We start from the raw sequence: 15,475 nt of genomic DNA, 5'->3' as shown, positions 1-15,475 counted from the left end.
CAGTCGAAGTGATTGAGCAAATCGAGGGACAGGAAGTTCCTGGCGGGTCTCTGCTTACTTTAGGACTGATAATCCAGGTATCTTGGCTAGACCAAAGACAAAGTGTTTCGAGGGTATATAACTATGTACCGTCTACACACGCACACACACACACACACGCGCATATATATATATAGCAATAGATGAGGCGAAGTTATATAGACGGGTTGGCCGGGGACCTCAGGACGGAAAAGGGAATTTTTAAGTGGAAAATGGCAAGGCGGGCAATGAGGCTGGGGGTTTGTCGTGGATTGTTGTGGAGGCAACGGATGGGATGACCCACTTTTGTAAATCAACAGGCGAGACCACGTTCAGTATTACCATGAGAGCGGTATACCGAATACCGATATTTGCAAACAAGAAGCAACAAGAGAGGCAGAGAGAGAACGGATGAGCGGAGAGGGAAGAAATAGGAAATGGTAATACAGCGACGTTGGTGGAGGTTGTTGACAGAACGTTCAGGCGAGGAGGGTGGAAGCCGCTTCCAAACAAGAAATTCGGAGGCTAGGTTTGATCTCCAGCCACATTTAATGAATCAGGTGACTGAAGAGATTGTTAGTGGGTACTACGGCTACCCTATCACGTGCCCCCCAACATATTGTATTGCTCTCGCGTAGTTAGTTTAGTAATAATGAATGAACGTTATCCTCCTACAGAGATATCTTCATACGGTTAGTTCATCGGACGCTCCGGAAGAATAATGTGCCGGTGTAATCTTATCCCAGAATGGAAAAGTCATATCAAATTGCCCCAGTCAGGGATAAAGCTTGGAGAAGAAAGTTACACAGCGGACAAACCTCTCCTCGATAACTACATCGGAATCTTCTACATAGAACAAGACAGCACTGCTATTGGTGCTATTGGGAGACAAAACAGGAGCCATAAACCAACATTCTACTGGATTCCCTCTTCAATTGGCTCTCCCTTAGCTATGCATCTCGTCTTTAGTTAGGTACCTGACGCTCATCGATTGTTACCCCTTGTCAGAATCCATCCAGAACCATGGATCACGGCTATTCCATCCCAAAACATCCCAGTGGCATACCGCGGCCCATGTCCAGGCTCCCGCTACCCATCTATTCTGCTTCTTCCAAATCGATCAGACCCTCCCCATCTCGCGAGCGACTACAGGCTGATTCAGGGTTAAACTTGGAGAGATTGCGGAGGCCGTCACAGGAACTATTTAAGAAGCCCCAGCTTCCGTCTCCAGCGAAATCTCGAGAGAGTTCATATGGCCAAAATGATAGTTTGGATAAATGGATTACGAACTCAGGCGGTTCTGTGGCGGAAGATGAGGATGAGGGAGATGGAGACCACCGTGAGAATATGTCTTCCAGACCCTCACTATCAGATCGAACTATCGAAACTATAGCTCAGATCCCGTCTTCCCCGTCTCCTAGCAAGAGGAAGTCGACTTTTTTTGCCCCTGAGAGCCCCATGGCATCACCTTCTCGCCCATCTTCTTCGCTGAACAACCACCATCCATGCCCATCCTCCCTCCAGCATGGCACCAATGGATCAGCTCCGCAATTCTCCTCCATCACACGAACAGTGTCCACACCTCGAACACCGTCTAGTGCGCCTAATATGGCCCAGCCAACCTTCCTCAAAAGATCGGTTTCTATGTATCGAGATTCTCACTCGAGGTCTTCGATAAACGGTGCTGGTGCCATACAGTTGCCGACTCACAATAACGTCTCTGCCGTTCCACCAATATCAAAGAAAGAATCGAAAACACCAGCAACTGGCCCACGAACTTCGCTTTATGGGGGTAGCAAAAGCGTATCCATCAGATCACCCAAAGGGCGTCCATCACTGGCTAGTAACAGTTTCCCGAACCAAGTAAATAACGAAAGTAACGGCAGTAACGTCAAGAAGGCTGCAGCTAAGACACCCGTAACGAAATCCCGAAAATCTTCCTCGACGATTTCTTCCAATCTCACCTCTCCCACATCTACAACCTCAAGAAAATCACGACGGACTTCAGTGACATCCAACTGTAATCCCTCGGATTTAGCACCTCAAGAACTAGATACAAAGAAAGCTGCAAAGTCGTCAAGTGCTCTTCGAGAAAGTATTGCCAAAGCAAAAGCTGCGAAAAAAGCCGCAATGGAGAATAACGTTAAATATGGTCTGGGCGAAGCTCTGGGTCCTGTTGACCCTATCGATCCCTTTGGGCAACTGTCCAAATCCGAGCCCAATAAGCGCGTATTGAAGAATAGGGCTGCTGCGGCAAGAACATCAGGGCACCTAAATATCGCCGCCATGGGATTAAAGGAGATCCCGGAGGAGGTGTTGAATATGTATGATTTTGATCCAGAAAGTGAAGGCGATTGGTATGAGAGCGTTGATCTTATAAAATTTATCGCGGCGGATAATGAATTTGAATCGTTATCAGATGCTGTATTTCTTGATGTTGATTTTAATATCATGGACATGGATGAAAACGCCAAGGGGTATCAATTTGGGGGGCTGGAAGTTCTAGATCTTCATGGCAACATGCTAACTACTCTTCCCAAGGGTCTACGAAGGCTCCAACGGCTGCGCTCGTTGAATCTTTCCCACAACCAGTTGGATGTGGAAGCTTTCGAAATCATTACCGAAATTTCGGCACTAACTGACTTAAAACTAGTAAATAATAAACTTGGGGGCAGCCTGACTTCCACTATTGGCACTCTCTCTAAACTAGAAGTGCTAGATCTCCGTGAAAACGGCCTCACTGAACTTCCAAATGCTCTATCTGACCTCACCACATTGCGCATTCTTAATGTTGCCGAAAACCAGTTGACTTCGATCCCATTTGAGGCTCTAAAGGCCCTTCCACTCGTCGAGATTAATGCGCAGAAGAATCGTCTTCGGGGACATCTTGTTCCAGCCTCAGTTACACGCTTGGAAACGCTGCAAATTTTGAATGTGACGAGCAATTTCTTGGAAAGCCTTTCTCTCGGCGAAACCCTGGAGTTACCCAACCTCCAGCAGCTATCTATAGATGCAAATCGTATCAAGGCTTTGCCAAACATCTCAACATGGAAGTCACTCCTAACATTAACTGCAGAGGATAACGCTATCGGTTCACTTCCGGAGGGCTTTTTACAGCTCGAAAACATAAAAGTTGTCGAGTTCACCGGTAACAACATAACAACGTTGGACGAGAAGCTCTCTCTATTAGAGAATCTTATCTCCTTCCGTATAGCGAACAACCCGCTCCGAGAGCGCAAATTCCTCACCATGGACACCGACGAATTGAAAAGAGTCCTGCGCGGCCGATGCGAACCCGACCAGCCAGAAGCAGAGGAAGAAGATGGGTCAGTCCAAACTGAATTCACCCTCGCTCCAGAGAGCCCAACAACCGCCAACGCCTGGCGCATAAAATCTGGCGGCGTTCTCGACTGCTCTTCCACCGATTTGGCCAGCCTTGACCCAGCGGACCTGGAACCCTTCCTCGCTTCCTCCACAGCGATAAAATGCCTATACCTGCACCACAACTGCTTTCACAGTCTTCCTGTAGTCAGCCTCTCCCTCCTCTCCCATACTCTCACTGACCTCGACTTCTCACACAACCCCTTTTCCTCCACCCCCACAACACCCCTACTAACAACGCCGCTCTCTCTCCCTCATCTCCAAAACCTCACGTTAAGCTCCACAGGCCTAACAACTCTCGAGCACCTCCAACGCCACCTCTCTGCTCCCAACCTCACCTTCCTCGACGTCTCCAACAACCGCCTCATGGGAACCCTACCGCACATCCGACACAGCTACCCATCCCTAATCACCTTCCTCGTGTCCGATAACCAAATCGACAGCTTGGAGTTCGACGCCGTGTGCGGCTTACAGGTGCTGGACGTCAGTAATAATAGCATCTCGTTTTTGCCGCCTAGATTGGGACTGTTAGGGAGCGAGGGGACCGCAGGAGCGGGGAATAGTAAGTGTTCTGGCGTTTCTGCTGCCGGGGCCACGACATGTTTGCGCCGATTGGATGTGGCAGGGAATTGCTTCCGTGTCCCTCGCTGGCAGGTTGTGTCGAAGGGGACAGAGGCGGTGTTGGAGTGGTTGAAGAATCGGATTACGGCTGAGGAGCTCAGGGAGTGGGGAGTTGTGGAGGAGGAGGGTGTGAATTGAACATGGTTTCTTTTATTCAGAGAAAGAGAAGAAAGCAGGGGGAGGGGTGTTTCTCTGGAGACCTTATGGCTTATACCACCGCCATTTATATAGTTGGTCATGTAATTTTTTGGGATCTTTCTTTTAACTTATTTGTTTATTTTAACAGCTTATCTGTGTGTATTTCTGTCGGCATAGCTTACTTTCTCTCGTTTTGACTACTTTCTATACCGGGACCCCTTGTTACCCCATCTGCATTATCTTCTCTTTTTCGGCCCTTTATTTTTATTGTATCGCTATGGTCAACCTCTTTTACCTGATTTCCCCACAACATCCAAGATCCCCCCTTGAAGATGCTTACGGGGTTTTTCTTATCTCTGCTCTTCCTGTATTGATATTCCTTGCTCTGCTACTTTCTTTGCTCTTCCTTTCTTTTCCCTTCCTTTAACACATTCATTGTAACCCCCATATGCCTACCGAGATATAAATTAGATGAAATTCATAGATCATATAGAGTTTTTATATGCAAACAATGCTCCTTAATAATGAGGAAATGGAGGGTTGTGGGGGGGGGGAGAGTTATTCCATGTTTTCTGGTTCTTGAAACCAAAATCACTATGTGCCTGAAAAAGTTGTTACTAGGATACTTAATTATATACCCGAGTGTATATGAACCAAACACCCCCCCTTCCTAGCCCGACATGAGCATTTATGCACTTGTTTGCCTGCTGCCTCCGCTGTAAAAATAGTCTACGACTCCACTCCCTTCGCTTTCCCCTTTGACCTCGTAATTTCCTCAACAACCCTCATCCACGTATCCGCCCATTTCGGAAACTTATCTTCTTCACCCGGCGCATTCTCCTCTCCTTTATCATTTCCTCCACTCTCTTTGCACCGTACATTGTCATTGCCATTTCCAATGAGTGGCATCCGCGCCACTTCAGCAGCTGCAAAAGCACACTTGCAGAGTTTATTAGTATACATGACCGCATTGTCGATGTCGTGATCATATAGGGATCCAGCAGCTTCGTCGACAAGGTTGGGCAGTTCTCTTAAATGTTGGAGGAGGCGGTCGAGTTGGGAGATTTGGGTTGCGGAGAGGGAGAGGCTGTGATGACGTTTCTGTTGCTGGTCACTGCATGTTGGGGAGGACGAGATATTCTGCCGTTTCAAGCGGTGGGAAATTATAGCTGGATATATCTGGGCGATCGGATTGAGGAGGCGGAGGAGATGGGCCTTTTCAAATAAGAGTTTTGCGATGGCGGACGTGGTGTCGTCTTCGCTACCTTGGCCGCTGGCTTTGTCTTTCCCCTTCACCGTCCCTGAACCCTTACTGAAGATCTTATTCTCTTTACACCAAAGCTCATCGCCATTATTGCGGGCCACTTCATAATCCCAAAACAGATCATCCTCACCATCATCGTCATCCTCTTCCGGATCCCACTCCTCCAGCTCTCTTATCCCATCCCTAACTAGCTCAAAGTACTGCCTCACCTTCCCCACCACAAACACAGCAAGCCCTCCCTCTGCAAACGACAGCAGCTGCTCACACACCTTCCACAACCGCCCCGTGCATGCCATGACGTCTCCCTTCTGCTGCTCCGTCACGGTCACTTCCTTTCCATTATCCCCACCACTTCCCCCATTCGCAATAACCTTCAGCACCTCAATCAAACCCCCAAACTCCCTCAATATATCTTTAACAAGCAATTTTGCCTCATTATGAAACGCCTGCGTGGATTCCGCTGGTATCGTGAGAAGGGCAGCGGTGACGAGGGAAGGGAGTATGGATTCGTTTACAACTGAGAGGACGGTAATGAGCGCTGAGGGCGTGAAGGGGATGTTTACAGATAGGAGAGAGAGTTTTGTTGTTTGAGCTTTGAGGGAGGCCGCTGAGGTGGAGAGGAGGGGGAGAGACAGTTGGGCGGAATTGCTGCTGTTAGTGTTGGCGGGAGGACATAACGGGGTTGAGAGTGCTGCATTGGATTGGTCAATGATAATGGAGGTTGCCTCCAGGATGCTGGAGAGGGTTGGAGGCATTTTGTCCTTGTGGCGGTTCTTGGGTTGAGTGTAAGGGAGGTGAAAAGAGGGCAAGCGTTATCTCGGTAAACACTTTCTGTCAAGCAGGCCTAAGCTTCTCAGCCAATCAACAAAATTCAAAATTAGGTGACCTCTCATCATTTTATAGAGAAGTAACCCTAACCCCTCCACTCACTCACTCATCAAATCTTTATAAAAAAATCAATTAATTGAAGCCAAATAGATTACTTATTTAGACAATATAACTAAATTACCATGCAAAAGAAAGATGAAATATTATATATTTGTTGGCATACTTGCTTAAACCTTGTATTTATTTCTGTTTTAGTCCTGGTCCCATTTCGACAACCAGTCAACTTGATTTTGAAGGTTTTTATACCTCTTTGCAGGAATCAGAAAACCCGACCTCGCCTTTCTGCCAAGCTCAACCTGTCGCCTGTACCCACACTTGACCTTGTATACTAATGTATACAGAAATATCACTAGTAACTCTCCCGCCAAACCCCTGCGGACTTGGCAACGGCCTATATATACCAGCACTCCCTTTGGTCAATAGCACCATCGCGCAGACACTGTGATAAACTCTCGGGGTCAACTTTTTTCTCCATGTTGGTATGATGTTTTCTGTTAATGCTCATGGTGGAGGTCAATCTTATCTCCACCCCACACCCGAACACCACATCCGCCACACTTGTCAAGGAAACATCGGTTGGTGTTTCTTGGAGAAAAAGCGAAGTGATATGTGGAAATTTTTCTGAAAGTAGTACGTGGCATACATCCACAGCCAGCGCGTGGTTCCAGTTGCATTGCATACCGTGGGATCAAGTTGCATCAACTCGAACCTTTCTTAACCTGAGGAATGAAAAATCGGAACTTCAAACAAGTGCGGTCCACGAACACGCCTTGGATTGCTCAGTGATTGGCCAAAGAGCCACAAATAAAGGACGCTTGTATCATATATACCTGTGAACCAGTATACATTTAGGCCTTACTAAACCTCCTCCCCACCCAGGCAGAGCCATATTCATGATACTGTTGGCGGGTGATTGCAACCCCTTTCAGCGTCTCCTTGTTGTTTGCAAACCTTGAACCTCCCAGCCACGTGGAACGTATAGGACTAGAATTACCATCGTATGTTAGTAAAAGAAATTGAATAGGTGGCCATCCTCTATAGCAAAATGTATAATCAAGATCTCGGGGCAGAAGCATATGTTATGTGAAGTTAAAAACTTACTCATCTGGCCGCTTGACGCGCACAACACACTCGGCTGAGGCAAGTCTCCGGAGCTCAGTTTCTCTACAAAGATATATGTTAGCATTTTGAAATACAATATTTCCCCTGAGACAAACCAAACAATCTCATACTTACAGCCGCTCCATAAAGCCCGGAATTAATGAATTGCCCCCAACTACCATGATATTTGCCAAGAATGCAGGATGTAAGCCGGTTGGTAACACGGACAATGACTGCATTACCATCTCAGGAAGGCCAAGCTGTTTCATCCCGATGTCTCCTGGATTGAATAGTATTTCGGGGACAGTGAACCGTTCGTTTCCAAGCACCAAGACATCTTCCGCCATTGTACCCGGAATGGTGCCGGAGAGAAGTTCTTTCTTTCTCTGTGCAGCTGTAAGGCTCTCGTGCGGGCGTATAAAACCCTTTTTGTGGGCGTTTGGGTCCGGAAGAACGTAGTCCACGACGATCCCTTCTGCCGCACAATCATCATCAGACTTTCGCTTTCGATTCTCTCTCCAGATTCGCTCCATGTCTGCGGAGAAATCGTCACTAACAAAACATGCAGCTTCTTTGACTTCATTTATTATGTGTGTTTCATCGAGCATGTTGTACTGTCGAACCGACACAAGTTCCTTAAGGAAATTCGTAAGATATTTCCCGCCAATCTCCAGTCGCCTGATGCCTCGCTGCAGTGGCCTTCCTTTGTAGACAGGTGTAACAGTCGTGTGTGAATATCCGGAATCAATAACAAGAAGGCACTCGATAGGGGAGATGGTGGAGTTTGGGTCCGAACCCATCGGATCGCCGAAAAGAGCATGAACTTCATTCCAAGCATTAAGTGTTGGTCCTGCATCAAGTAATTCATCCTTAGCGATTGGCAAATAATATGGGTTAAGAAAAACGGAGCTACCCACCAACGCATCTAAAATACCCCCCAAAACCCCACTCCTCCATGATGATCTCATCCGCATTCTTCTGCAATGCGGCCATTGCATTTGGAGCCTCCGTATAAATCAATGTCGTATTTTCCGGATCCGCACATCGCACCTCCGGTTTCCGCGCTGTCCCCTCGTCAAAAAAAGCATGGTCCCAGATTTCCTTCTCTGCTTCCCAACTCACCACGTAGCCTTTCTCAACAGGCCGGCGAAATGCAACCTCGTTCCAGTCCGAGATGTGCGTTGAGAGCTGAGCACCGATGTAGACCCGCTTGTCACGCGTTCTAGCCACAGCATTTGGAATTACCAGACAAGAATTTAGAGGAGGTTCAGTGCTCAGTTGGTCGGGCGCATACCCAGCTTTCATGGTATAGGCGCCATTGTCGATGATGAATGTTTTTGGGGGTAAAGGTGGTGGTGAAGGGACGCGCTTTGTCGCGCGAGAAGGTTTGGATGTTCCCATGTTATTTTATTCTCTTATGGCATGTATGGGAATAGTAAATTATTGGTTATACTGCCGTTATAATCCGCCGGCATCTCTAAGGATTGTCGTTGCATTGCCTTGATGGGTTGTATGGCGAAAAGTAGCTCTGGGTTGAATCCATCTTCATGGATCTGATCATGAAGAGCTGTGGGGTCGGAGCCTGGATTTTCCTTGGGACTCTCTTTTTGACTCTAAGCCGAAATAGGCCAGAAGTGGAAATATGTATATACTGCATCCAGGCCCGGTGGAAGAATCGAAAATAAAGAGAGCAGTTGGCTACTAGAACTTTCCCAGAAAAGATAAAACGACAGTTTGAATATTACCCTGCTGCTCTCCCATGAAAAACTTTTGATATGGCTCAAACTCTCAACCATAGCAGAGTTCAAAGTTGAATGAGGCTCGAAATATATATCTGCAATACGCTAAATTTTCTCATTCAACTTGAGTTTGGTTAAAAACTCCACACTCTAGTACGGGTGTAGCTATGTGTGCATCTACTGCGTAGAGATTGTTCTCTATATTTTCAAATTCTAGCTCTCTAACTCACCCTTTAATAATATCTTAGTTCCGGTGATGAGATGATCTGAACCCCACTTATACTTGAACCTTAATGGAACTGTTGGTCATCGCGGGGTTGCAGACGCGGTCCGCTAAAACTGTGGGCTCTGAAGCCCCTATCTTTTCGGGCTTTTAGTTAAAGCTTAAGCCAGACAACCTCTACTTTTAGGTCACACACCCTCGATTGTAAATCCACACCAATTTTGCCACGTGATTTATAGCTCTGTTCCATGTCAGTTTTACCTTCACTCTCCACAGCTACAAAGCTACCCTCTCTAATGAAGAAACTGTCTCTCCTGCACCGGCAGCAGTTCCGGGAAGGGAGTCTCACATATCCCCGCTGCTTTTACAGCGCTTCGAAACAATCTCTTCCTGCAACCCCTCCAGCAACACCAACTGATCTCCGCAAACTTTTGCACTCGACCCCACCCCGGCATCAACAGGTAGCCACCCACACTCGGCGGAATCAGGAAGATGGAACACCCTCACTTCCCTCCAGTCAACCTCACCAGACATATCCCCTGCGGGGCTACTATCTCGAAATTCTCTCCAACCCCAGGCAACGCACCATACCCCGCCTCCCCAAAGAGAAATCAAAGCCTGAGGTCCAGTCACAAACCTCTCCCCCGGTAGATACCCGGAACCAGCCTCCGGAACCAGCTCCCGAGCCTACCCCCGCGGAGAAAATGAGGATAGTTTTCGGAACCCGCCTAGCGGGACCGGGCTACTCCGGTTCCTCAGGTCGGTATGACCCTGGCGGCCGCACCCCCGAATCTACATGGCGTGTCTTGAACGGTGTCCCTATTCCACCCCGTCCCCAGGAACCCGATAACTGCTGCATGAGCGGCTGTGTCCATTGCGTCTGGGATGACTATAGAGATGAGGTTGAAGCATGGGCGGAGCGAGTGAGGGAGGCAAGGAGAAAGGGAAGAACACAGAAGAAGAAGGGAAAGCAGAAAGGAAAGGAGAAGGGAAAGAAGGGATCTATTACTGAGAAAGGGAGCGATAGTTCGGTTGCTGGAGAGATGCGACATAAGCCGCGGAAGGAGGTCGAGATTGCTAGTATGAGTATGGATGACGATGGAGGTGGGTCAGAGGCAAATTGGGATGGCGGAATTGGAGACGGTATTGGAGAAAATGCAGATGACTTGTTCTCGGAGATTCCGGTGGGGATTAGGGAGTTCATGAAAACCGAGAAGAGGTTGAGGGAGAAGAAGCTGATGACTCGAGCGGAGACGGGGACGGGAAGCGGGGAAGGGGAAGAGCCTCGCTTTAAAGGTTTCGCTAGCTGACTCTGGCTGAAAACCTCCAGCTATGGGACTGTTATGAATGTGTGCGGCCAATTGCCCGCTCAACAAAATGGCCTCCCTCTATCCCTTTTTGTCTCCCCCTCCAAAATCCTAAAACTCGTATTTGGGTATATCCCCGCCTGGGTCGATTCTTGTCTTTTGGGCTGTTTCCTCCCCTTTGGGGAGAGCCCCCGTTTTTTCACACTTTTTTGCGTTGGGTTGGGGGGGGGGGGGGGCGGAGACTGGTGGAAGCAGCTCGATTATTCTACATAACCGATCCTGCTCTTAATCTGAACAAAATCAAGGATATCTGGCGAATGAGAGACCCCAAATAGTTAAGAACAGTCCAAATGCGTGGTAGAAAATGATAAAAGGAATATTTCAAATGAATACAGGTCCATTTCGAGTTTAAGTAATGGTACAGTACATATTCGGACGGTTAATGTCGTTATCCAACTAGGAAGAAAAGCGAAACATGAAACTAAGGCAGAAATAATTGCACCAGATGCAATGCATTCGACAAGGTGACGATGGAGGTAGCGATAAAAATCGTGATGTAATTTCGATTATCCAACACGGTAAGTTTCTACGACATCCCGCATGAGATCCTCAAGTATCTCCCTTCTTGCGCCGGAAAGTGCTGATGACTATTTTAAAAAAATATGTGGTTAGTTTTCAACGGGGAAATGGAAAAAATATATAAGGTGTATTGAGACCACCAACGAATAGAAAATGATTAAAGTGACGAAAGAAAGCTCACCGTATTCTTCAACAACCCATCTACAAGAATAGTCGCGTTATCCCGATCCTTCGCCTTCTTCAGTCGTACTGTCTTCTCCTGCGCAGACTCTCCACCCGAAAGCTCGGATATACCCATCTTAACTGTGTCCTGGATTTGCTGGAAAACGCTCATGTTCTGCAAACTATCGACTACCGCCAGAGAGCCGGAGGGTGTCGACGCCATCAGGGCAAGCGCAAACCAACCCTCACTTTGCACAACAGGCCACTCTGTCTGAGTTATCATCGTTCCAAGCGGCCAAGCGACGTCCCCATGCAGCTTGTACAGGCATTTGGAGAGATTGGAAGCTTCAATTGCCGCCTCAGTTCCTTCTTGTTGCCGCTGGTTAATGGAACGGCATATGGCGCAGATCGTACGGCCGATTTCTATCTTGATTGGAGTAGCGTCGGATTTCCCAAAAAGGGAGAGGAGCAAAGAGAGGTATGTACGCGAATTCGCCGGAGAATCCGGGTCAGAGGATAAAGGCTCTAGCAAACGCGAGATGTTATTGAATGAGGAGACAATGACTTGGCGTGTGAGGCTGGCTGCGGAAAATTGGACCTGAGGCAGAGTGTCGAATGCCCAGAGGCGCGATACAGCTGTGATAATCCCAGCGGAGCCTAGCGGCTCTTTGTTGTCAGTGGCAATAGCAAGGTTCTTTAAGAACCCAAGAACAGCGTGTAAGACGGCAGCTTTGGCATCGCCATTTAGAATTGATATCAGGGGTACATGGACTTGGTAATCCTTGACCATTGATGCACAAATTTTATCCTCTCGAGCTAGGTTTCCAAGCATGACGCAAGCGCATATTTGCAATTGGTCTTCTGGTTTCTGGAGCCAAGAGCGCAGTGTTTCCGAAAGGTCACAATTAAGAGGATAGGCTTGTGAGAATAGGGGCAGGGCAGATATGTCTGAGAGCGCTTGGTTGAGCCTTATCCGTAGTTGAGTGAGCATTTGAATGTCCCCTGGGCTAAGTCCATGAGGAGCAAGGTCGTACGACCGGTAAAGGACCGAAATAACCCTTTCGACAAGATGGTGAATAATGCATATATTTTGAAAGCGCTCATGTAGCAGATATGAACCAAGACAGCTAGCGAGTGTTGTAAATTGAGGAAACCCTATGTCTTCATCTGTGGCGAGATTGATAAGTAATGGAAGAGCGGCATCCGGTACACGTTCAACTCCTTGAGCTGCTGGTATCAGCTTTTGTTCTATCTTTCAGTTGCAGCTGCGAAGAGAGTGAATATCGACGAACCTTGTTCAGTTGCTGTCTCGAGCAGTTCGAGAGCATATGTTAGGAGTGCATTTCCTTCGATTAAATCATCGGAAAGTAGCGTGAGGAGACTGTATCCAACTCCGTTTGCAGCGACTTGCGCCTGTGCGGGCTCTGTCGATATAAATTAGCTTTGACAACAGCCCGTGTAAAGGAGAACAGCGGCGGAGTGTGAGGCCTCACCAAAGTCGACGCAAATATTATATATAACAGGGATGGCCACATGGACTACAGCAGGGTTCCGGAAAAGGTTAATAATCGGAGATGTGTAATTCTTATCAACGACCAGTTGCCTATTTTCATCTACACATCTTGCAAGTCAGCCAAGAAGGAGAATATAACTAGGGCTGAGATGGTAGTCCATGAATTCAATCACGTACCAGTGTCCGCACAGGAGTTTCCGATCAGCCGTAAAGAGTGAAGTAGGAGATCATCTTCCACATCAGATGTTGCAATTACTTGGAGGAAAAAGTCCAATATCCCAGTCTGACCGTATGCCCGCCGCCATTTCGCTGTTATCAGCAAAATATAATTGATTAGCCAAAAATTTTCCGAATTGTCCGAATGAATCCCTAAATAGATTGAACGTACGGTCACGACTCCCATTAGCCAATACCTCAGCAGCTTGGACCATGAAATGCGATCCGCTCCTCCAGAGAAGATCAAGGTTGGCTTTGACACCCTTTAGGGCATTCATCTTGTGTCGAGTATCTTCTTCCGCCCCCTCCAATGCAGTGAGTAACTCCTTAATATCGAAATTTTTCTCCTCCTCTTCAGCAACCTGGAATATAGCTTGCAGGGCCCGAAACATTTCCTCCTCTTCTTCCTTTGACAGCTTGGGCCCGTCTCTATACGGCGCAGATGGGGCAGAAGAACCTCCGGGTAAAGGGGAATCCGTACAACGAGAAGGTGGTTTCTCTTCCTCAGACCTTGATTTTGATAACGAGAACTCGTTGCATTGGTTATGCACCGCAGAAGGCTGAGATGCCTCCCGCGGGTGCTCATCTTTTATATTACTCATTTTCCAGTTATATGACTTTTGCTAGAAGTTGACATAAAGCAAATAAGCGGATAGCTGCCTGGCGTTTTATTGGGAATATGGGCTCTTTAGGAAGAGGGATAAATTTCAAATGACCAGGGTCAAAGCCCGAAAAGCCACAAAATGAATATTCTCCAGTTTTGTTCGTATGATCAAAAATGGAGAATAGCCTCTGGAAAGAAGGGAATGTGACCCTTGAACCGGCAGATATTGCGGGGAATGTAAAATCATAGCCTTGGAACCAAACAATCTGACTGGGATCTAGGAATGTAGCCAGGTAGAAAGTCTGAGATAGAGGGACAGGTAGTCGGGCTCTAGCGTCAAATTAGGCACAACCAGGCTAGTGGATCCGATGGAATAACTAAATGATAGCGCTACTCAGCCAAGCAAGTATTAGCTATATCTAAGAAGCGCGGAATTTGTTTTCAAAGGGTTAGAGGAAACGAGACATTGAACCAGCATTGCTGCTGCATGAGAGAGGGTGAACTACGTGTGTGATGGTAAGAACATGGTCCTAGGTTCACCAGATGCCGTTTCAGGCAATTAGGGTTTGCGATCTAGGATAAGCTTCCGCGTGTTGAGCGCGGATACTCCCACATCAAATCTCCCCTGTTCTCAAATTTCCCCCGAATTACCCGTGTCTCTTCTCTCTGACTCACCATCCGCTGTCCTCGCTCTGTCCCCGCCGCTGCCTAATACTGCATGTCTCATCTTCTTCTCTGTTTGGCTTTGCTAATCTTCCTTTCCCTTAGGTAGTTACCAGAGTCAGCTGAAAGCTATCCGCGCTAAAATGTGCCAATCCTGAGTGTAGAAACATCATTTCTCTTGCATCTGAGAAGGCTAGACTTGTAGCTTCCTGAATGTGAGTTAATGATACTTGGTGATACACCTTGACGCACACACTCGCCCATATCTACGTCTTTCAATGACCCGAGGAAAGGTTGGGCGTGTAGTTTACGCTAATTAGACGCTGTAGGAGGATGATGTTGGTTGTGTGATTGTTAACTATCTAAGCGAGAGCAACACTATGTTAGGTGGCACGAGCCTGGGTTAGCCGTAGGTAGTAATGCCTAACAGACGCGAAGGCCATGTGATTTGACTTTACACGCGGCAACCAAAAATATGCCCAGCAGCATATCGAAAAAACCAAGATAACACACAAGATAGCCCAACAGATCAACACAACCTTTGACAATTCCTCTACACGACCGTGGGTTGATCCCCTCACACTTTAGGGATATTAATTGTGTGATACATATACTGATTCTCTTTTCAGTTGGGGCCATACCACCACACAACTACTTATTTTGATGAGCTACCTACAGTATCTGACCTCCCATCTACCACAACTCCCACCCCTGTTTTTCTACATACATCTTGAAAGATGACCCGAGCCCAACAGACTCTCTCTGTCCTCCTCTTAATCACATCGGTACGCTAAAATACAAAAATAAAAACGATTTGAAATTCAATTCCTCTACCGCATCACCACGCATCAGCTAACCAACCAAAACAAAAAAAAAAAAAAACACCAGCTTTACCTCGCCCTCCACCTCGGCCTCATTCCTCTAAATCCCACCATCCAGAATGAAATAATACCAGTCGTGCGTGCTACAACCCCCCATCCCCTCTTTAGTTCTACGGCAATCCCTTAAACAATCTACCCCATACCCCTCAATAGTACCCAGTCAGGATACCTCTACAA

General features: G+C 47.3%; 5 protein-coding genes across 5 annotated transcripts; 2 read left to right on the top strand and 3 right to left on the bottom strand.

The window, feature by feature from the left end:
• Positions 1-2,148: 2,148 nt before the first annotated feature.
• HCAG_07706 (predicted protein) lies at positions 2,149-4,158 on the top strand (the record flags this gene model as incomplete). The annotated part of the gene is made up of 2 exons (XM_001537347.1): positions 2,149-3,961; positions 4,025-4,158. 2 exons carry the CDS (start codon positions 2,149-2,151, stop codon positions 4,156-4,158), a joined length of 1,947 nt encoding a protein of 648 aa, XP_001537397.1.
• Positions 4,159-4,887: 729 nt separating this feature from the next.
• HCAG_07705 (predicted protein) lies at positions 4,888-6,177 on the bottom strand (the record flags this gene model as incomplete). Its single annotated transcript, XM_001537346.1, has 1 exon — positions 4,888-6,177. The coding sequence occupies one exon, from the start codon at positions 6,175-6,177 to the stop codon at positions 4,888-4,890; it is 1,290 nt and encodes a 429-aa protein (XP_001537396.1).
• Positions 6,178-7,158: 981 nt separating this feature from the next.
• On the bottom strand, positions 7,159-8,812 carry HCAG_07704 (conserved hypothetical protein; the record flags this gene model as incomplete). Its single annotated transcript, XM_001537345.1, has 5 exons — positions 7,159-7,345; positions 7,412-7,474; positions 7,547-8,261; positions 8,329-8,633; positions 8,706-8,812. 5 exons carry the CDS (start codon positions 8,810-8,812, stop codon positions 7,159-7,161), a joined length of 1,377 nt encoding a protein of 458 aa, XP_001537395.1.
• An 857-nt stretch (positions 8,813-9,669) lies between these two features.
• HCAG_07703 (conserved hypothetical protein) lies at positions 9,670-10,683 on the top strand (the record flags this gene model as incomplete). Its single annotated transcript, XM_001537344.1, has 1 exon — positions 9,670-10,683. One exon carries the CDS (start codon positions 9,670-9,672, stop codon positions 10,681-10,683), a length of 1,014 nt encoding a protein of 337 aa, XP_001537394.1.
• A 563-nt stretch (positions 10,684-11,246) lies between these two features.
• Positions 11,247-13,752, bottom strand: HCAG_07702 (predicted protein; the record flags this gene model as incomplete). The annotated part of the gene is made up of 6 exons (XM_001537343.1): positions 11,247-11,327; positions 11,441-12,651; positions 12,714-12,845; positions 12,915-13,034; positions 13,112-13,243; positions 13,323-13,752. The coding sequence occupies 6 exons, from the start codon at positions 13,750-13,752 to the stop codon at positions 11,247-11,249; spliced, it is 2,106 nt and encodes a 701-aa protein (XP_001537393.1).
• Between the last annotated feature and the right edge of the window lie 1,723 nt (positions 13,753-15,475).

The sequence above is a fragment of the Histoplasma capsulatum genome, genomic scaffold (genome assembly GCF_000149585.1).
Source record: "Histoplasma capsulatum NAm1 scaffold_9 genomic scaffold, whole genome shotgun sequence".
NCBI lineage: Eukaryota > Fungi > Ascomycota > Eurotiomycetes > Onygenales > Ajellomycetaceae > Histoplasma > Histoplasma mississippiense.
This window is presented reverse-complemented; position numbering and strand designations above follow the sequence as displayed.